Raw genomic sequence first — 21,585 nt, forward strand, 5'->3', positions numbered from 1 at the left:
GGACAAACTAAGTTCATTTTAATAGGCTTTATACTCACGCCTCACAGGATACCTCAGTAAAATCCAAAATTTAAAGTATTTGTATCGATTAAATTTTGAGTCATCTTTTAAGATTTCAGAGGGCTTGAATACTTTGACTTCTTAAAATAATTTTATTTATATATTTCTGTTTAGGAGATGCTTCTTAAAAAGGCGTTTTTATCTCACTGATGAACTCTTCTAAATTCAGCACCGATGTTCTCTGCCTGGGGGTGGAGTTTTCTCTGTGAGAATCTCAGCAGTGGCAATGCTTTCATTTGGCCTTAAGTGAGGTTCACCAGTGAAAGGAGTAGTCTCTGCTCTTCCTTCTTTCTCCCGCCGCTCATAGTCACACATTCCCACGTGGAGAACTGTGAAGCCGACACTCAGCAGTGTCTTTGGGGTTTCTTTCGATGGTGAAGAGACCCTTAGTCTGACTTGCCTTTGTGTAGGAATGCTTGTGTCAGTCCTGGGAAGGTGGCAGGCACAAGTGACTGCAGATCCACAGACCAGGACAAGGCTATGTGCTCTGGCAGCAGCTTCACACTTAGATCAGACAAAAATTCTTGTGGAACCGTGTTTTCATATGCACTTAAATGTGCAGATTCTGAACTAGTTCGTTGTGTTTATTGCTAACATTGTTCTTCATGGTGACTGAGATGCCCTCGTTTCCTAGAGCTCGAGGTGGAGCTCCCAGTCAGCCAGTTAGCAATGATGCACTGGTGCCACATGTGTTCAGCAGGGTCCTTGAGCTCAGGCCTTATTTTAGATGTGTGCTGACAGGGCAGTGAAGTTGGTCGGTCTAAGTGACACTTTGGGCATATGGCCTCATAAAGGCTTAGTGGGGTTGCTGGTTTCACAGGCACTATGAAACATGGTCCCAAATTAGCTAATATTTATGTGCAAGTAAGGGGTAATAGACTTACTTTTAATAGGTCTTCTAGGGTAATGTTGTTTTATGTAGAAAGTCACACTTCAGAGATCAGTCACACATCTCTGTTGCTTTGTTTTATACAGGTTTTAATTTGATATAATGACCTGTTTCAACTCTCTTGACAGTAATGGAACAAGTGGTAACAACAAATAGCCTTTTTTTGCTATTTTGCAGTTGTTTCTTTCATGCAGCATTCATGAAAAACATACAGAATGCTTTTTTTTCCCCACAACTTTGTGATGGTATATTATCTTCTTAAAATTCATGTTGCCTTTATCAGCATAAAATGTGTTAAATTACTTTAAAGTGTATGTCCTCATATTGAGGGGTAGTTAAACTCTTCCCTTTGCCAGCTCTCCACTGTTGCTTCTGTGGGTTTGAGACTGAATACTGTTTTCACTGTTTTTGAGTTAAGTTGGTATTTTAGTTGTTCTGATTTGATTCATGTCTAAGGTTGAGTTGCAGCCCAGTTCCTTATGTCTGAGGGTCATCTGATCATCTCTGTATACATCTATATGACTTTAAACCTTTTTAATATTTTACTTAGGGATTTATGTTATGAATGTTTTCAGATTAACACTGTGGCATAGTGATAAGATAAGGGCTTTGTGTCCTTTTGTCTTTACAGGATGTTGTGAGCCTCTTCTCACAAGGTTTCACTAAAGTCCTTATGTTTTATATTTAATTTCACTTGAGTTTATTGCTGCTTTGGAGAGAAAAAACCCTAGTTTTTTGTTTGAATTGAACTAGTAGAGACCATCTTGCTGATGCAGATTTTACTTTTTGCACCTTACTGTAGTTCCATGAGCCTCTTTTATGTCTATAACCTTTACAAACATTATCTACAATAAGCTGAAATCTCTCATTACAATAGAAGCTGTATTGTCCTTCCACTCACTTAAAACAAACAAACAAACAAACAAACCTAAACCACAAATCATCTGTGTCTCTAACATGGATTTATGGGGGTTTTACATATAATGGAAAGCTATGCAACTGTGATCCTGTATTTCACCTTGCTGTGGAATTACTATGTATTTGTGTTCACTTAGCTGAAACCTATTCTGCTGCTAAGTCTAGAAAGTGGCTCTCGTTTGTAACTTAACCATGTAACTTGGTCCCAAGTGGAACACAACTACTACTGTCAATAAAATACTGTACATTACTCTTTAGTGCTTTGTTGCACTTTGGCATCTGAAACCAGTTCTTGGTTAAAATAACATAAAGTGACTTATCATAGGATGAACCACGTAACATAGAGTTTTTCCAAGAAATACACCATTTTATTGCAGTGCTCAATAACTGCCTGTGTCTTTAGATCCCCTCAACAAGCAGAAGGTCAGAGTTGTGTGGAAATGCATTATCTGCATGCATCGATCATAACTCAAAAGCATGATTGCCCACAAGAAGACATTGATTTCTTCGCTGTATATTAATCAAGTTTTGTTCTTGAGGAGTTGACGTAGTGTTAAATGCATAATCAGTGATTTGTTTTGGTAGGTGTTGGAAGGAATGGGAATCTAGTTGTGACTTTCCTGTTTAATTGCTTATTTATAGTCAAGTGGTTTACCAGAGATTTGAAAGGTGCATTCTCTGTCCGTTCTCTTGTATATTATCCACTCCTCTATCCTGAAAACAAGTGTTTGTATAGATTTTTGTGTGTTTTTTGCTCTTGGTCTTTTGAATAAGGAGACTCAATTAACCAAAAGCCTTTCTCCTCACTGTACTTCTGAGCCTTGATCAACACCCGTACCCAGGTTAGTTGAGATTTAGTGATGCATGTTATTTCTGGGCTCCTGTCCTTAATGAGTATGGAGTGGGGTATAACTTTTTTGCATCATTTAGTTTCTGCCCTTTTTGTCTTCAGTAGAAGCCAATTGATAAGTGATTCATAGAATCATCAAATCAGATGGGTTGGAAAGGACCTCTGAGATCATCAAGTCCAACCCTTCATGGGGCAGTTTTACATGTCAAATACTTGATTCCTTCACAAGGTGGCATTTGTAGGTTGAATGTGTATTCTTCCTCATACTACTACAATTAGCAAAGAGTTGGCAGAGAGTGTGTTTGAATTTATGTCTGTGTTAGCAGATCATGATCAAGAAATGAACTTTAAGACAGCCTTTACAGGACCATTAGAGAACAAAATAAAAGTGTTCCTCTGGTAGTATTTATAAGAAGAAATACATGTGCATGAGTCTGGTTGAGGAATTGACTGACATTTCTATGAAACACTGTGATGAACTGTAAGTTATTTGAACAGTGTGGGGTTTTCTGCATCTAGGAGTGATTATTTCTGTGATGCTCAATTCTTCTACTTGTTAGAATAAAAAATACTTAAGGTAGGCTGACATTAGCTGCGTGAGTGCCACAGCGTGACAAATGGCCACACTTGTGTTTTGTCTCTGAACCTCACAAAACTTTCTAGCAGGAGGTTTTAACATGCAGGCCAGATTTGGATTAAGCTGTGTACGATGCTTAAGTGTACTTGTAAACCTTGGAGAACTGATACTAAGGCTTTCACAAACTCAGCTTTCATGGCAATTGTCTGCCTTCCATTTCCCCCTTCCCGTATACTTCCGCTGTTTTGGGAGTTTGCTTGGGCTTAAGGATATGTTGGATGAGAGATTTTTTATGATGTAGGTGGCTTTTTTTGTTTTTCTTTTGGTTTTGGCTTATTGGCTTGGGTTTTTTTGTTTAGGATTTTTTTCTTTTTTTCTTTTCTTTCTCCCTTCCTTACTGGCAGGTTTGTGAAGTAAGCTTCAAAAATACATGTGACACTTAACTTAGGCAGAAACTTGGACTTGTGGCCTTTTGTAAACTGTGCATTGCGTTCTGGAAGAGGCAGCTGGGATGGGTTGAGTGCCAGCATCGCATGAGTCGCAGCAGAGCAGCTCAGTGTTGAAATACCCCACTTCTTGGGGGAGCAATCTCCGTGGTGTCCCTTGCTGCTGGGCTAGGCTTACTTTGGCACCGGAGCTGCCTGGCTCTCTCCTATATCTGTCACCCTTCTGTACCTGTCAGTACAGACAGACCTTTTTCTCCGTGCACTGTCACTCTCAGGTTGCTGTTGTTCGTGGTCATGCTGTCCTCTCCTAGGGGAGAGGCATCTCTCATGGCTGGGTGTGGGTTTCTTCTCAACCTGTTCCCCAGGGTTGGGTAAGTAGCCAGTGCTGCTCAGAATTTTGGTTTCATGTGGGAATGCTGGGCCACAGAGTTTGAGGCACTCCGACATCTGCGTCTCTCCTGGCGTGGTGCACGGCCTGTCTTGCCACCTCCCCGAGCAGCTCTCTGCGTGGATATGAAAATCTCTCTGACATTTCCACACCTCATTTCAGCAGACGCTGGAAATATTGTATTCCCCCTTGGTATATATTACGTACCATCCCAAAGCTACTCCTCGTCATGAGGTGGTATTGCATGGTCCGGGTGAGTCACAGATTCCCGGACTGGAGAATCCCATGTGAAATCTGAGGAGTCGAGGGACACTGAGATGCGTTGTCTGAAATCCCCTTTTCCACAGCCCAGGTGGAATGTGTAGGAACAGACTCCCCTTCTTTATGTGCCTCTGGGGCCGCTATTAGCAGCAGTAATCAGCATTTACGTTTTAGCAGTCTCCTAAAAGCTAAAGTAAATCGAAATACTCTCTGCCAGGAGAACAGAGTTTTTTCTTCCCCACGCAGTTGTTGGTGCACTAACACTTCAGTCCAGTGGTCTGTCAGACCTTATTCTCACGGGAAAAACTGTGGTCTTGTGCCTGCTGTGCTGTTGGTTCTGCATTCCTGTCAATTTTATGCTACCTGGGACTTACCAGTTACTCAGGGTTTGTGTGCTTTTGCAAAATGGTAGATTTTGCATCTCTTTGAGCTGTTGCCATCAATTGCTATGGATTTGGATTTCTACAGTATTTTTCAAAATCCTACTATTTAATCTGCTAAAATAATGAGAAGGTTTTGACTGTGCTGGTTTGAGTCTGTTCCCTTCCACGTACCCCCTCCCACCCTATCCCCATACTGAAGAAAACAGCACCCCTTTCTGTGGTCTGAAACTTCTCTTAAGAAAGTCAGGTCAGGACTGGGTTTGGCATTACATAGATGAACAAAACTCCAGGGAAAAGGCTTTTCCATTCCATGTGCTCATGCAGAATCGGGCTGTGAAGCCGTGGCTGTTGCTCATCCTGCCATTATTCGAGGGGGTGTTTATAGAGGGAGCGGTGCTGCCGTGCTCTGTAGGATCGTGCCAGCCTGGAGGGAACAGCCCTAACTCGAGATGCGGGATGCCAGCTCTGTGGTGGGGTCGGGGCCTTGGGAGCCCCTGCAGAATTCCTGGCAGGAGCAGGAGCTCCTGCTGCTCCTGCAACATGATTCCCTGTGTGCCCTCTCCTGACCGAGCTGTTTAAAAGGGATAGGGTATCTTTCCCATGTTTAAAATGTCTTTTGGAGTCAGTCAGTAGGCCTTAATGAAGGAGTGAATAACATGCCAAGCTTGGGAAGAAGCCTATTTTTGCTTTCTCAAAGTGATACCCTACCATTGCAGAAAAGGAGCCTGATTTACTTATATAAATTAACCATGAAATAAGGTTTCTGGATTCCCAAGTTCTTTTGAGTGCAATCATGGAATAATTCACCCACCTATTGCTGAGTTTTGCTCCCCCATCTGATCACTTTTTGCTTTTTAGTGGTTTTTTTTGGTCTTTTTCTACATTACATTTGCAAAGGGAACCTTCAAAATGTCTTGACAGCCTGAATCAAAACTGTGAAGAGGTCTCAGCTGCTCCATTCATCTCAACAGATTTCTGACATAAAGTGTGGATTTTTGAAAGCAAAGCACTTAAATACTTGATTCCCTTAAAGGATGTGCTTAAGTACCATTGAAGTACCTGCACGTTTGTGCAGCTCTGTGGATTTGGTGCCAGGGATTGTTCAGTCAGACCTGTTGCACTGCTCATAACCTTAACAAAAAGTGTCAACTGTGAAGTGCTTTTACCACTGCTCTGAAAGCATCCTTCCTGCTTGCTGAAATGAAAGATTTACAAATGGAGCTTAATAACAAAATCATTCAGGAACAGCAAGTCTCATTTTTTTCCCCACTCATGCCTTAGTTCACTGCAAGATTCTGCTGCAATTTTCAGTGCATCTGGGAATTTTTTTGGAGATCTTCATTTCATTGTGTTCTGCAACATTTCATTACAGGCAGCCATAAAGAAGGGGAATCACTAAAAATCCTGTGTTTTAGGTACTTACTCAGTGCTATTACTGGAGCTGCTGAGCAACACATAGCCTTTAATATATTTATCCTCAATTATCTTTTTGAAGTTTGCATCTATTATTACTCCATCTGGGAAAACAGGGTACAGAGAAGTAAAAGCAGAAGTCAGACAGCCTGTCTGCAGCACAGTGAGTAATTGGACCCCTGGATCCCAAGCTGCCACTGAAATCACTGTACTGCATTCCTCAAATCTGTAATAATTAAAAGGACTGTCTGAGCCGTTGGTTGATGTGGTGGGCTGGAGCCTTTACGTTTGGAGATGTCTGAACGGGGAAGTCAGTGAGCTAATGAGAGACTTTCTGGCTCTTCTGGTAGTAGCTGAGCATTAGAACGCCAGGTTTATTAAACAACTGAAAATTTTTATTTGTTTGATTTTTAGCTCTGCAAATTCATGTGTTGATGCATCTCGGCTTAAAAATGGAACGTAAAATTGCTACAGAAATTTAAAAACCATAAAAGAACTCTGAAATGCGGTGAATAAAACTGTTTTATCTGTGGGAATCTCTACAAATCTCAGCCTCTGTTAATCATTCTAAGAATGCAAGAGTTTTGTAATCTCTTTTCAAATATATTTTCATTTGGGCAATCTGCTAGCCATTGCCAATTTCCAAAATGAATACCTTAATGGTTGATATAAGATTTTTTTCTTCTATAATCTTAATTCAAGATCATAGGGAAGACATTAATATGCAGTTTTATGGGTTATGTCTAATACATTGTGCAACCCTCATCAGTTAATCCAAGTCTAGTATACTGTATCACTAGTCTAGTTGTTAATTTACTTTGGCTCTCTGTTCCATTTAGCAAAGGGATTTAACTAGAACTACTACTCTGGGATATTGGAAAAATATCTTGTGGATGTAATTTTACTAGTTGTCAGTTTCTTAAATGATGGGAACTAAATATCTGTTGGGTGAACTTAGAAGTCTGCTGTTTGTCTCCAGTTAGGTTTCACAGTTGAGGTTTTCATTATTTCAGAGGATTCATTAAAAATCAAAAATGTATATTCAGGAGCAAGATGCCGATGTATCCTCAAATTCCATTATATTTTGCAGCAGTAATACTTTTTTTAAGCAAAGGATCTTAAAGTTTGTTGTTGTTTTAAAATCTTTGTGGTGGACAAGTATATCTGTAGTTTGCAAGCAAAGAAAAACTCCAAGAACTGCAAAAGTAGAATTAATATTCTGGACATACACGCTTCAGTGTACATTTTAACATTCTCTTATCTTCCTTATTCTGCCCACAGTTTCTCCCTAGGCACACTTTAAAAAGGCTGTGGGACTGATTTCTCATGGTATGCTCCGCTTGGGGAGTGTCTCACCAGGTTACAGCATTTGTGCTGTGGATTCTGCTGGTGGTTTAGTTTTGTCCCTGTGGGTGCTCTTGAGGTTCTGAAAGAAGTCTCTCCAAAACAAGTGGGTTATGTATTTCTTAGGTACAGGAGTCTGGAAAAAGATCGTAGAAGTTGAAACAAAGAGCGCATTTACAGTAGTTTTGTGGTCAACCTATAAATTTATTTTGTCACAGTAACTAAATAGAATTTTTAGGTGTAGAGATTCATAAATCTTAGCAGTTGATTCAACCCTTCCTGGGAAATAAGAGATCTGTTGTCGTATGCCTTCTCCTTTCTCTTCCTTCTTTTTTCCTAATGTTCTTTTCTCTTTCCTCTGTTCTGGTAATTTCTTGAATAAAATTTATTCTTTAATAAAATTAATAAAAATTATTAACGTTTCAGTGAGTCCAGAGAAGTTCTGTAGTACAGTTTCTATGTTTTTAAAAGGTTGCTGAATGGTTGCCTTAATGTCCAGCTGAACATTCATTTGCAGAGCTGGTTTGATTTCCACATGACCACGCCTCAGACAGTACAAGAAAACCATACTTGGTTCAAAACCTGCTGGAAGTGCCTAGTTATGAGACTGCCTTCAAATTCTGGAATTTACTACCTGGTTTTTCATCACAAATAAGGTGTGGGATTAGAGACAGTTTTTTAAAAATGTAATTTTAGTTCTTGACAGATGAATTCTTCGCATTTGTATATTGAACATTAAATATAGTAAGATTTTATAATCCTGTTGCAGCAGTAGATCAGAAGAGGCTTTTAAGAAGGATTGCTTAAAAGTTAAGTGATGTTAAGTATATTTAGGTTTCATTCTCTTTAAAGAAGGTTTGTTTGCATCAATCTAATTTCTGTAAAACTATTAGTATTTCCATAGCACAGAGTAATTCAAAATAAAATGAGAAAAAAAAAAAGGTGGCAAAACACGTCTTATAGAAGATATTGTATGTAAACTGTACTGGCTAGAAGGAAGTGTCATCTTCTGCAACAGGCTTCTGGAGTACCTGAGGAATTTGCATAAATGCATTGTCTCTTTTGAATTACCCAAGGCTGTAATAAGTGAAGTTGTACTGAACATTGGCTTAATGGTGTATTTGTTTGGAACTTTATCTTAAAGGTGACCTGCAAGGATTGCTTTTATCAGATAGTAAAAAATCTTTACAAAACTTCAGTTTTACTGTCTTAAATGCAAAACAGAGCGTATCAAGTGCTACTCACTCCTTTTTAATAACAGCATGCAGTCAACTTAATTACCTTTAGAAACATGAACAATGTGGCTGCAGATAAACAGTTTATTTTTGGAAGCTAGAAAAATATATTTTCCAGATACAGTGCATTCCCAAATATTGGAGGAAATAATTCTGGCTGTATTGATGTTACTGTTGCTGGATACTTGATGTATTCATTGGAAACCTTCACATTTAAGGATTTGTTATTTGTGATTTTAGTCTGTTTTGGGTTGAAACTCTGCAAAAGGGCACCCAGAGGTGCACAGGTTTTTGAAGGAGAACAGTGAGATGATCAGTAACTTTCAGTTAGATGAATCCACATTTGATATATTTTTGAAGGAACACTGTGGCTTTTCCAGGTAATTATGTAAATGGTGGGTGATGTAGATACGTATTCCTGAGGGAAGTCCTGAGACCTCAGTAATAGCTATCAGCCTTTCATTTGGTATTTAAAAACATGGGTATATGCATTTACACTTATAATGCATTGCTGGGTTGTTTTGTTTTGGGGTTTTTTCAAGATAGCTCTTAGTGTTTCTCTAAATGACTTAAAGTCTAATAACATGGAGTATTTGCACAAGGGGATATATGGGCTGTTAACTTTATGACTGTTTAATTTTTCTTCTCATTCTTTACTTTTTTCACTAATATTTTTCTGACTTCTAGTTGCCTGTAGGTTTTGAATTAAAATATAGCCTCTGGGAAATCAGTCATAAAATATTCATTGAGTTTAAGGAGACAAGGATTTCATCGGTGTACATCCTTTTTAAACTTGCAAAAATACAAGTTTTCAATGAGCTTTTAGTCTTCGAAAGCAAATTGCAGAGTAAAATATGCAGAAAGACACTTACCTTTGCTCACGTTGAATGGTTTAGAACTGAGTGAGGGAAGGAGGCGGCCTGTGGGGTGTAATGATCTCAGTATTGACCTGTGGTGACTGAACTGTTTATGCTTTCATTGACCAGCCTTATAACTAAAACTGAAGAGATGTATCTTGAACAAGCACCATTGTTGTGCTTTTTAAAACAGCTTTTTATAGCACAGGGCACTGTCCAAGAAAGTGTCAAGTTAAAGGTGTTCTGCACTCTTTGAAAATAGCAGCCCTTCAAGGAAGATTACCACTGCTTGTTTCATGTATAGAAAGAATGTAAAGATAAAAATCCACAGGCAAAGGGAGGATTTTGGTATCAGGATTTATGTTACATCAGGAACATATGTAACCTTTTCACCAGTCCTATCACATGACTGTTCTAATGACTTGTGGGAGTAGTTGGGTGTTGTAAGAACAACAGATTTCATCCCTGTTGTGCTCACACTGAGTTTTGCAATACTGCATAGTCCTGGGCAGCAGTGTCAACTTGGTTTCTACTTTCAGCAGTATCATCTACCTGCCAAACAAAAGTGTACTCAGGATGCTGCCTATTCTGTTACTTGAAAACAGATTTGACATGAACCTAAATGTTGACTTTAGGCATGCCTTTTCCTATTAGTTCTCTTTTAGACTGATTTTAGGGCTGCTTGTTCTGTGTATTTGTATTTGCATAAGAAGAAAGGTTGACGCAACTGTGAAATAAAGTCCAGTGGAATATTTTTAAAAACTGTATTCAGAGCAATTCAAAATTTTTCTTTCATGTTTGCTATTCCTTATTTTAAGATGTAGAATGGGGAAATCCAATGAACTCTTGTAGGAGCTATGCTTATGAATAGTAAGTTTAATTTTTGTATAAAACTTTGTCTTAAAATTTTTTTCACAAAGTTCTTTAAATTAGTTACCACACATTTTGCCCATTGCTTGAGTTATAGTTTCTTCTGGAACATCTTCATTGGTTATGTATCCTGAATCTCTACCTAAAACAATGTGTTGAGGGTTAGGGGTTTTTTCTTAAAAAGAAAGGAAAAGAAGTCTCAAGAACTTAAATTTTATTCTAAATATTTTCTTTCTTTTGTGTTTTTTACCTAGGAATTTTATGTGCTTGGTGGAGATGGACAAAGAAGAAAAGCAAGTTGGCTTCCTGGAGAAAGAAGGCAGCACATACTTAATGGAACTTTATTTCTGTGGAACCATGTTTTGAGTGCTCCTCCTAGACATCCATAAATATTTCTAGAGATCAGCAGATTGATATGATTGAAAACCTGGCTCATCGAACAGTACACACTGGGAGAAGCCTGCTTAGAATAAGACATTTTCTATTGTTTCTGAAAGTCTGTGAGAAAACACTATAGACATCTATCAATTTTTTTTTTGTCTTAATTCTGCATCTGGATTCAGCAAAGCCAGTCTTTGAAGTGAATAGAACCAGAGCCTTTTTGGAAACTTTTATTGAACATGACTCATGGAGAAGAGCTTGGCTCTGAGATGCACCAGGATTCTGTTGTTCTAACTTACCTAGAGGGATTACTAATGCATCAAGCAGCAGGAGGTTCAGGTACTGCAGTTGACAAAAAGTCTACTGGGCATAGTGGAGAGGATCAAAACTTGAAGATTTCAGGAAATATATTTCCCAGCTGTCAAAGTAATGGTCCAGTTCTTAATACAAGTACATATCGGGGATCTGGCATGCTGCACCTCAAAAAAGCAAGACTGTTGCAGTCTTCAGAAGACTGGAATGCAGCAAAGAGAAGGCGGTTGTCTGATTCCATTGTGGATTTAGATGGAAAAAAGGAAGCTTTGTTGGCTGGCATGGTTGAAAATGTGCCTAAAGGCAAACAGGATAGCACATTACTTGCCTCTTTGCTTCAGTCATTCAGCTCTAGGCTGCAGAGTGTTGCTCTGTCACAGCAGATTAGGCAGAGCCTTAAGGAGCAAGGGTATTCCCTTAGCCACGATTCCTTACAAGTGGAGAAAGATTTAAGGTGCTATGGCGTTGCATCCAGTCACCTGAAGACTCTGCTGAAGAAGAGCAAAGCAAAAGATCAGAAGCTGGACAACAGCCTGCCCGATATAACAAAGAACCTGCCCAAGGAGAGGTTTATAGAATCCCCTCATGCGGTGCAGAGTGGGCCTAAAGTGATAAATGAGCCTCTGTCATGTGCTGCAAGATTACAAGCTGTTGCCAGCATGGTGGAGAAACGATCCAGTCCTGCCGCTTCGCCGAAGCCCAGCGTAGCGTGCAGCCAGCTAGCTCTGCTCCTTTCCAGTGAAGCGCACCTGCAGCAGTACTCCAGGGAACACGCTCTAAAAGCACAAAACGCCAACCAAATCGCGAGCGAGAGACTTGCGGCCATGGCCAGATTGCAAGAGAGCGCTCAGAAGGATGTGGGCCAGTTCGGTCTGACGAAAGGAATGACAAGCCATCTCAATGGTCAAGCAGGATCATCACCCAAACCGGTTTCTAGCAAAAGCAGCGTGGCACCGTTTCAGAGTTCGGTGGGAATCATGCATTCGCCTCCCAAGACTGTGGGATACAAAAGTTCTTTGGAAAGGAGTAACCTGAAAACCTCTCCCAGCAACAGTTTGCTCTTGCATCTGCTGAAGAGCCAGAACACCACCAAGCATGTGACAGGGCGTGAGCAGAGTGAGAGAGCCAGCCTTTTTGAAGACAGTAGCACACCAACAACTGTTGATGAGTACTCAGACAACAATCCTAGTTTTACAGAAGACAGCAGCGATGATGAAAGCTCCCATTCTAACTGTCTTCCTATAGACCTATCCTTTAAACAGAGGACAGATAAACCAGATGCAGGTCCACCTGCATCACTGGATAACCTGACTCAGTCCTTGCTTCATAACTGGGATCCAAAAGTTTCCTGTCCAGAGAACAAGGAAGAGAAAGACACTCCAAAATCTTCCAAGCTGAATCCCCATCAGAAAGTAACACTGCTTCAGCTGTTGCTCGGGCATAAGACTGAAGAACAGGTAGACAAGAGTAATGACCCTCAGGGACCACACAGTGCAGCTGATGTGGCAAAATTCACTGTTCAGACTGGGAAAAGGACTCCTGTTACTGACAGTCCCAGTGCAAATCGAATGACTCCATTAAGCACTCCACCTTTGCTGGCTTCTACAAAAGCAGACTCTCCTATAAATCTCTCGCACCAGTCTCTAGCCATCAAGCGCAGCTCCCCACCGTACGCCTGCAGCATCCAGCCGGATAGACTGATGAATCCTGCATCCAAACATTTGATAGACCTGTCTAAAAGCAAAGAAATTCAAGGAGCCAAGCTGAGCAGGAATGACAGTCCCCAGAACTCTTCAGCGTTCAGTGCCAGCAAGCTGTTGCAGAACCTGGCTCAGTGCGGCATGCAGACTTCCATGTCGAGTGAAGAACAAAGAGCCAGCAAGCAGCTGCTAGCAGGAAACATGGATAAACCTGTGGGCTTGATTGATAGGTTGAACAGCCCTCTGCTTACGAATAAATTGAGTACGCATGAAGAAAATAACAAAATATTCAGTTGTCAGCCTGCGCCCGCGGAACAAGGACTTCCAGGTTCGGAAATAGAAAATCTCCTTGAAAGGCGCACTGTCCTTCAGCTGCTTCTGGGAACTCCCAATAAAGGTAAAAGTGAAAAGAAAGAGAGGATGCTTTCAAGAGATGAAAGTTCTCAAGAACAGACAGATAAGGCTTTGAATGAGCAAATATTGACGGTGAAAATAAAAACTGAACCATCTGAAGAACCTAACGTTCCTTATAATTCAAATGCACAACAAGCAAGAGAGTGCAAGGGTAACAAATTTCAAGGATTTGTTCATTCACTGCACAGAAACACAGCTGCTTCTCCAGCATCCGAGGAGTTGAAATCTGAGCCTCTTTCACCTCAAGATTTCTCCTTTTCCAAAAATGGCCTCCTAAGTAGGTTGCTGAGACAGAATCAAGACAGTTACCCTGCAGATGAGCTGGACAGGAGTCACCGAAACAACGAGCTGACACACCTTGAATCCAAGAGTCTTTGCACAGTACCCAAGAAGAGGAAGCTTCATGTTGAGCCTTTGGAAAGTCCACTAAAAAAGATGAAAAGTAACGTGTCTGATGCTGCAAACAATCACGCTTCTCCTACTGAGGCGCTGTATGGGCCTTTGCTTAACCAGCAAGAACTGAAATTCAGCAGAAGTGATGCTGAATTTAAATATGCTGTAAGTCACGGTTCAAATAGTGAAACTGAAAACAGGAGTTGGTCTAGAGATAGTAAAGGCTTTAATGTGTTGAAACAGCTTCTTCTCTCAGAAAACTGTGAGAGAGATCTGTCACAACATAGGAATAACATACTAACAGAGGGCAAGAAAAAAGGAAACAAAACCAGTGCAACAATTAATAAACCTGAATTCACAATTTCTTCGGTAAGATCGTTGATGGGAAGCCCCGTGCAGCAGAATAATTGTGTAGATCACAGAACATTTCAGTATCCTGTAGCAGTAAAGAGCCCTGCCAGTTCCCCCTTCCCTGAACATTTGGGGAATACGGTATCCAGACTCGAGTCTGACCAGTTTAGCATGTGTTCCATGCCCAGTGAAAAAGGGCCCATCAGATGGGTGATCACAGGCATGGACAAGAATGATTATGAGAAAGACTCTCCGAGACTGACCAAAACCAATCCAATATTGTACTACATGTTACAGAAGGGTGGCAACTCTGTTAGTAGCCAAGAAGCACATGACAAAGAAATTTGGAATGAACCTTCATTTACTGAGAGTTCAACTCATGTTACAATCAAAGAGGAGTTGCCATCTGACACAGAGCTTAAAACTCCTTTTAGTAACTTGAGAAGCCCTTACAACAGCCATATGGGGAGTAACACCTCTCATCAGCATGGTGGTGTGAATGGAGAAGTGCATGGACTTCTGGAAAAAGTGCGAACAATCAAAAAAGAGCCAGAATAAACTGCAGCCTCCTCAGTGAGTTTACAATCAGCGGTTTTGAATCTTTGTTTAAAAAAAAAAAAAAAAAAGAGAAAAAAGAAAAATGAGTATCAACTTGACTACTGTATAAATTGAGCATGATTTTAAAAAAAAAGCATGGTCTAATTGAAACATGTTTTCATTTGATAAACTTTTTATTTTTCTGGTGATGTTATTTAAAATACATGTAGATAAATTTTGCTTTACAGTAGATTGTCACAAGGAAACTAGAAAGGTTGTAATTTGTACAAGATGTTTCTGTATGTATCAGATTAAGTTATGAGTACTCTTTGATCAGAGTCTTATTTGGAACTGCAAGTTTTTGGTATAACAAAGTGTAAGCATACAGCCTAGGTGGTGGTGATGCTGCGTTTCCTCCCTCCCTGTAAAATAATCCTTATTTTTTTGAAAGCCTGAGCATAGAGACAGCGTACATTTTTTTTTTTTGAATGTTTAATATGTTTTGTGACATTTTAAGAATAACTTTTAAGAAATGGAGCAGTCCGTCCAAGGTATTAGCTCATCATATTGGAAAACCTGCGTCAGTGTTAATAATTGAAGTGCACTGAAATGTATTTTTTAGTGCTTCCAAAATTTGTATTGTTATTTTTAAATCTTGTTTGTGGTCCTGCCAGAATAGTGGTGTAAAATCTATTTTTCTTCCTTGCCCTGCTCTTGGCAAATGCCTTCCTCAGAATTCTTAGCCATAGTTATGAGTTATTAGTTATGATTAAGGGTTTTTTCTAGGTTTTTATAAAAAAAGGCAGATTTTCACAGGCCATGCAAGTGCTGCATGAGTCCTTTTGTCAGCACATTCCTGTCACTTCCCTGCTGAAAAGGGGAAAGCCAAAATGCCTCTTGGAGTAGTGGAATTGAGAAGGCTTAGTACATGTATTTGGTGGGGAAAATGGTGGAAAGCCTGTGAAGCAGATGAGTGGAATTGTCTGTTCAGCACCATCCTGCTTCTCTGCAGAAGAACACTGACTGTGCTAAAGCAGCACATCAGCCTTCCACTCAAAGATGGAATAGGATTTTAATGAAAAACGTGTTGGCCTCTTCCTACAACCAGGGAAAAGAATCCATAATCTGCCAATATTTATTACTCTCTGAACAGCTGATGCGTGGTTTAATGCACTACCCTTTCACTGCAGAAAACCTGGTTTTAGAATAATTTTCCAGGTTGCACTGAGGATAAAACTGTGGTTTTGTCATGTTCTGTAATGGATAGTGGGACATGTCTTGAGAAATCCTCCTCTGCCCTTTTCCTCAATCCCCACCTGTGCTGTGATTTGTAACATCTGGCAATATCAGCCTGAGATGGGAGGAACTGAAAATTGCAGTCAAAGCTGAGACACTTTAAAAGAATTGCTGGCTGGGGAAGAGCCGTGAGGAGCCACTTTCCTGTTAACACTGTCAGTGTTAACTCCATTTGCAGCCCTTATTTCTCGTGGGGGAGGAGGAGGACAAAATCCAGTTCCTCTAAATTATGTGAATTATTGGCAAGCAGAAATTTTGCTGAACTTTTTACTCCCCTGGAAAAAAACCCTCTTCTCTGTGGCTTCTTAATTTCACTGATAATCCCCTCTGCTATCAGCAAACAGCTGAGTAGTTGGCTTGCACCAGATAAAGAAAGCCACACTGTTTTGATTTTGACTGTTTTCACCATTGAGAGCCAATGACATGACAGAACTGCTCTTTCTGTCCATCTCATGTCTGCATAGCAGAGATCAGTGATGGGGCGTTGTGCTCTTTTGCTGTCCGGCTTGGTTTCAGAGACCCTTTTCCCAGACTCCTGGCTTGCTGTTATTCCCCCCTCTCATCCTCGTCCCCAGCCCAGGATCACTTCCTCCTTTTCCCAGTGCAGTTCCTACTGAAAGGGACTTCTCCTGTCTGCCAGCTGGAAAATGCACCACTATTCTGTTTTGCCTCCCTCTGGGGGATGATACCTTCTTTTAGGGAACGCAAACATTTGGCAGTATCCGATATAAAACATTCCCCCTGGTTTTTATGAGAAATAACAGAGCAATTTAAAGATATATTTTTATGTTATTTCGGTGAAGCATAATATATTAATGGGCTGTACAAAGAAGATTTATATTTTAAGACCTTCACACAAATCTAATATCATTTTAAATGTCATTGTTTGAAGTATAATATAAAAATAAAATTTTGTTTGTTTCTAATATTGCATTTATAAGTGGCCCAGTGACAATTCAGATGTCTCATAGAATAATCATTAATGAGATAAAGTATATTTTGGATCGACAGTGGAACTGAATTCTTTTTATATGAGTCAACCCAGCAGAAATATTAAAAAGATGGTATTTGTTCCATCCATTAAATGTCTTTTAAAGTCTTAATTGATTATTTTTCTTGAAACAATATGTATATAGGTAGGAAATATATACAATATAGAATAATAGATGTTCCCCAGAGTAAATACAGGGTTATAATTTACTTGAAGGGCTCCACAAAATAGTGCAGTTTGAGTGGACATGGAATAATCTGGTTGAAAAAACTTCATCGAAGTCGAGATGAAAAATGGAGACAAGAGTCTGACCCTAAAAAAAAGTAATATTGGAGTCTAGCAGTGTGCTGACCTATGTATTTATTCTAGGGTAGTCTATTGTTATAATATATACTTTTGAACATTTAGTTTTGAAGGTTTTATAAAATGTTTAAGTTAAAATGGTAACAGTTTGACCAGTTGAGGCTCTACTTTTCTTCTTAGGTGATGTTAGCAAAAGGGTATTGCCATTCTCACAGACGTCAGTCAACTATAATACACAAGAATTTAGGTTTAGGACATGCCGTTCATGGAAGAATCTTGCCTCTTGCAGACATTGCAATCTCAAGCAGCAGGTAACACAACGATGAGGACCTTGAGAGAGGGCAGGGCGTGCCAAGGGAGTGCTCTCAGTCAGCTGCTAGGAGGGCAACAGCCTCCTATATGAAATTCTCCAGTTCCACTGGTGTTACCCCCTCCCTAGGGAAGAGAGGTCTTTAAATCTACCCCACCCACATTTACAGCCTTGAAACCTTTGGACCAAAGGCTCTTTAATCATTTTTTGCCTCGTAGCATGGGTGAGTAAAAAGGAGTCACTAGTTTTCTTTCCTTGGGAACTTGTCCATCAGAAAAGAGGGGTGCAGGAGATGGGTTTGCTGCACCAGCAGATGGACTGGAGGGCTGGCCTTGTTTTCCCAAGCCACTCAGATATCCATGATTTCCACCATAGATGAATTGCAGACCAGGGTCATCTCTTGAATTGTACGTGGTGCTCTCAGCACCTCGTATCTCCCACAGGCTCTTAGACTATAGATTTGAAGGAAAATGGGGTCTTATCAGATACTAGCAGCAGCAGCTGTATAGGCAAAGCAGTGCAGGAGTGATGGGTGCTGATGTGTGATCTCACCACGGAAGGGACAGGGAGGGAGGGGACAATGTATCCCAGTTGTGGCTGGGTGAGACTGATAGGGAAAAGCTGCCTCCACCTCACAGAGCAGTGAAGAAGTGAGTTAGGGATTTGTCTCTCTACCACACCTAGAGTTGTAATTGCAACCCCTTGGGTCTGAAACGTGAATTAACTTTAACCTCACTTAACTGGGAGGAGTTGCAGCACTTGGATTGCTAAGTGCCCGATCTACAGGCACATGCACTTGGCATGTAGCACTCAAGCCAGATGGATTTGGGGATTGACTTGTAGTCACCACGCAGATATGCCTTTTTTTTTCCAGAGGGAAGTGTACAGGAGTCAGATAACCGGATTTTTAGTGTCTCCTCTGCCAAAATTAGAGGAAATGATGGGGGGGTAACACATGACCACAGAATCAAAGGTGTTTTGCTGTAGGGCTTCTCTGCTGATACCACATAACCAGGCGGCTCAGTTGGAGAAGTTTATAAATGTTACGAGATCAAAAGGGAATTCAGCCATAACTTTCACTTTTCTTAGCCATTTACTCTTAGTAGTGTTTTTAAATTTTTGATTTACAAATGTTTTTAAAAGAAAGAAAGAAGTGAGTGGTTTAAATTTTCCCTGTTAAATGTTGGTGAAAGTATTACAGCTCTCATTGACGTCAGTGACATGATATTACCAGTTTGTTCTCTGCCACATCTTACAGAGGAGTAAACTGGTAAGTATATATTATATATATTTATATATAATGTAAATATGTTGACTTGTTACACCTATAATATGTTGAAATTGGTTTTTAAAAGGTGATGTAAATAGTGGTTTCCTTAATGAAAAATACATATTTTGTATTGTTCTAATGCAAAGGAAAAAAAAACCCCTTTTAATCTTTTTTGTTATGTATATTCCATGTATAAGTGTAAATATGATCACATAGGTTTAAAAACTTTTGCATGTATGTATACAGTTGCAAGTCTGGAAGAATGTATAGAAAAATACTTTTATTTAAAGTTGTGATTACCTGCTGCATGAAAAGTGCATGGGGGACCCTGTGCATCTGTGCGTTGGCAAAAAAAAAAAAAAAGTCTTAACGAGTCAGGTCAGTTCAAAACACAACAGTATTCCACTTCTGGACATGACTTCTGCTGTGGTATTTTAGCTTTGTGAAAGAATGTGCTTCAAATCAAAAGGGTCTGGGGGAAAAAAAAAAAGCAAAACTACTTTTAAAACATGAAGTGTTCATACAACTATAATCAGTCATGTAAGTTCAGGACTCCATTTTGCGTAATTGAAATATTGTACCAGGACTATTCCATCCCTGTAAAACAAAGGAGTATTGATTTTCATTGCCATACATAAGAATTCGGGATTTTGCCACAACCAATTTTATTGTGATGTGTCTTCAGTAATTTATCTAACTGGTCTCATTTTTTTATTAGAAATTAATTTCCTCATGTGATGTCACAAAACTGTACATACTGCAGTGTGAAGTTTTTTTAAATCTTTCAGTGTTTACTTCCTGCAGAAGATTTGAATAAATGAGAAAAATGCATTGTCTTGATGGTTTTTAAATCTGCTTTATTTCATGCGTTAGTGGGATCTTTGCATCAGTGCTGTTAATGCAAATATCTGACAACAAAAATACCTCAAGAACTTAGACACACATAACCTTCAGCAAGGCTACTGACTGGAAACAGAGAGTTGTGGAGCTGGAAGTGAAACAATCTAAATCAGATTAGCAGCTTTACTTTACAAAGCTCTGTACTGTGTTTTATTCAAATACCCTTCTGCTTATTAACTTGAAATCAGTGACCGTAAACTGGAAACCTCTAAATGGGAATTCTCACGTGAAAATCATTTTAAATGTTGAAATGTTGTTCAGGTCCCCTGTGCAGGGCAGGAAAGATCTGTTTTCCCACTAAAACCTACTTTGGTCCATATCACAAAGAGGACGTTTTCGTTTATTCCAGTTATTTAAGCAAACGTAGAAAAGTGAACACAGTTTGCCTGTGAAACCTACAGAAAGGTTTAGTAGTGCACTTGCATTGTATTTTGGGGTTTCTAAGTTAGCTTAGGACATCAGTGCAAATGATGGATTGCAGCATTAGTGCTGTTTCCCCAGAATATTTTTGTTCCAAGATGTACAGGCACACTGTGTCTGTACAGTTGCAGGCAAGCACTTGGGTTGTGACTGTTCTGGATAACAGTAACAGCTATTTTCATGAATCCTCCCAAGTTTTCTGATCTCTTAGCAATAAACTGCATGCATGAGGTTCTTTGGAAGCTTTCTGGAAAGCCTAAGTTATAAAACATAAAGTTAATTTTAAAACAGTGATTCTGACTCCATAGATCTCAGCTAGGTCTTCGTGAACTACATAACTGAGCATTTTAATTGGTATCCTAAATAGAATAGGGTTGGGATGCTGTCTGTCTTTGGATACGTCATCTTGTAGTACGGATGCAGTACCACCAGTGATACTCAGCTGTGCTGCAGAGGGAGAAGACCCCTGACCCAGCTTCTGCACAGACTCTTCTCCCTGTAAGTAGGCTTGATCTGAGGGATGAATGGCTAAGCCAAAATAGAGGCACCTGAAAAAGCAAAAAGCAGTATACCTAAGGAGCCAATCTTCCAGTGGCAGTGCAGCTCGGAAATGATTTCTTGAGTTGTGTGCTTTTCCTCACTGACGTGGTTCCTCTGGTTTTGAGTTTGCCCACCAAGCAAAGCTCACAGTACGCTTCTGTTTCTCAAGTGGTTCTCCTTGGAGCACCTGAATATCACTGATTTTTCTTTAATTACTTGGGTGGGGGGGGAAGGGGAAGGAGGGGAGGGCAGGAAAGGCTGTTTTAACTTCACTGTATTTATCCAATTGTGCTGCAACACCAAGTAAAACTTGCATTGTGTCTACCAGAACAAACAGGCCTGCGGAGCTGAGTGTATGCTATGCTAAAAACAGCCTGTGGAGCGATGAGGATGTTGAATGGGTGTGAATATCCTGAGAAACATTTCACTGCAAGTGAACGTTTGCGGCACTTGCTTAGTGATTCATAATGAACTTGCTAAAAAATGCCTCAAACTGTCTGTGAACTCTTTGCAGGCAGACCTGTGGTCATGCGGAATCTTCTTGGTCTTCAGCTTTTTCCTCACAGAAGGAAAGATGCGTGTGACGTTGATGCTTTTTTAGCAAAATAGCTGCTGGATAAAGAAACGTTCATTTCTGCTTTAGAGATGTCAAAGTGGGGAGGGAGGGGATAGCGATTGTGTTCATGGGACTTGGCAGCCCAGTCTTCTGCTCCTCAATGAAATTAACATCAAGGACAGATGTGGATTTTGATGGATCATTTTTAGGGATGTGCCTTGTGGAAGCCTTTACCAGAGTAGAGAAACTTGTTGCAGTAATACAAACACATGCACATAAGAAAAGTAAAAGCAAATTATTCTTCATTGACTGTAAAATTTGCCAAGAAAAATGAGTGTTTGAAACTAAACAGTGCAATGACACTGTTTTTGTGTATGGCACATTAGAGACGTGGAATACGCCCATGGGAATGTCTGTAGG

The 21,585-nt window shown here is 40.0% G+C and overlaps 1 protein-coding gene across 4 annotated transcripts in view; it reads left to right on the forward strand.

Moving 5' to 3' along the window:
* The window catches only part of NRIP1 (nuclear receptor interacting protein 1), a 75,173-nt gene extending 55,593 nt beyond the window's left edge, over positions 1-19,580 (forward strand). For 3 of the 4 annotated variants that reach the window (XM_027886012.1, XM_027886013.1, XM_027886014.1), the window contains one exon: positions 10,746-19,580. In XM_027886012.1, the coding sequence (XP_027741813.1) occupies positions 11,112-14,600 (3,489 nt within the window). In that variant the 5' untranslated portion in view covers positions 10,746-11,111 and the 3' untranslated portion in view covers positions 14,601-19,580. Of the gene's footprint in view, positions 1-7,618; positions 7,636-10,745 lie in introns of those variants that run through there. The other variant, XM_027886015.1, reaches the window with a different exon arrangement.
* Positions 19,581-21,585: the final 2,005 nt, after the last annotated feature.

The sequence above is a fragment of the Empidonax traillii genome, unplaced genomic scaffold (genome assembly GCF_003031625.1).
Source record: "Empidonax traillii isolate 1590-97213 ecotype Southwest subspecies unplaced genomic scaffold, ASM303162v1 scaffold176:size2985712, whole genome shotgun sequence".
Classification (NCBI taxonomy): domain Eukaryota; kingdom Metazoa; phylum Chordata; class Aves; order Passeriformes; family Tyrannidae; genus Empidonax; species Empidonax traillii.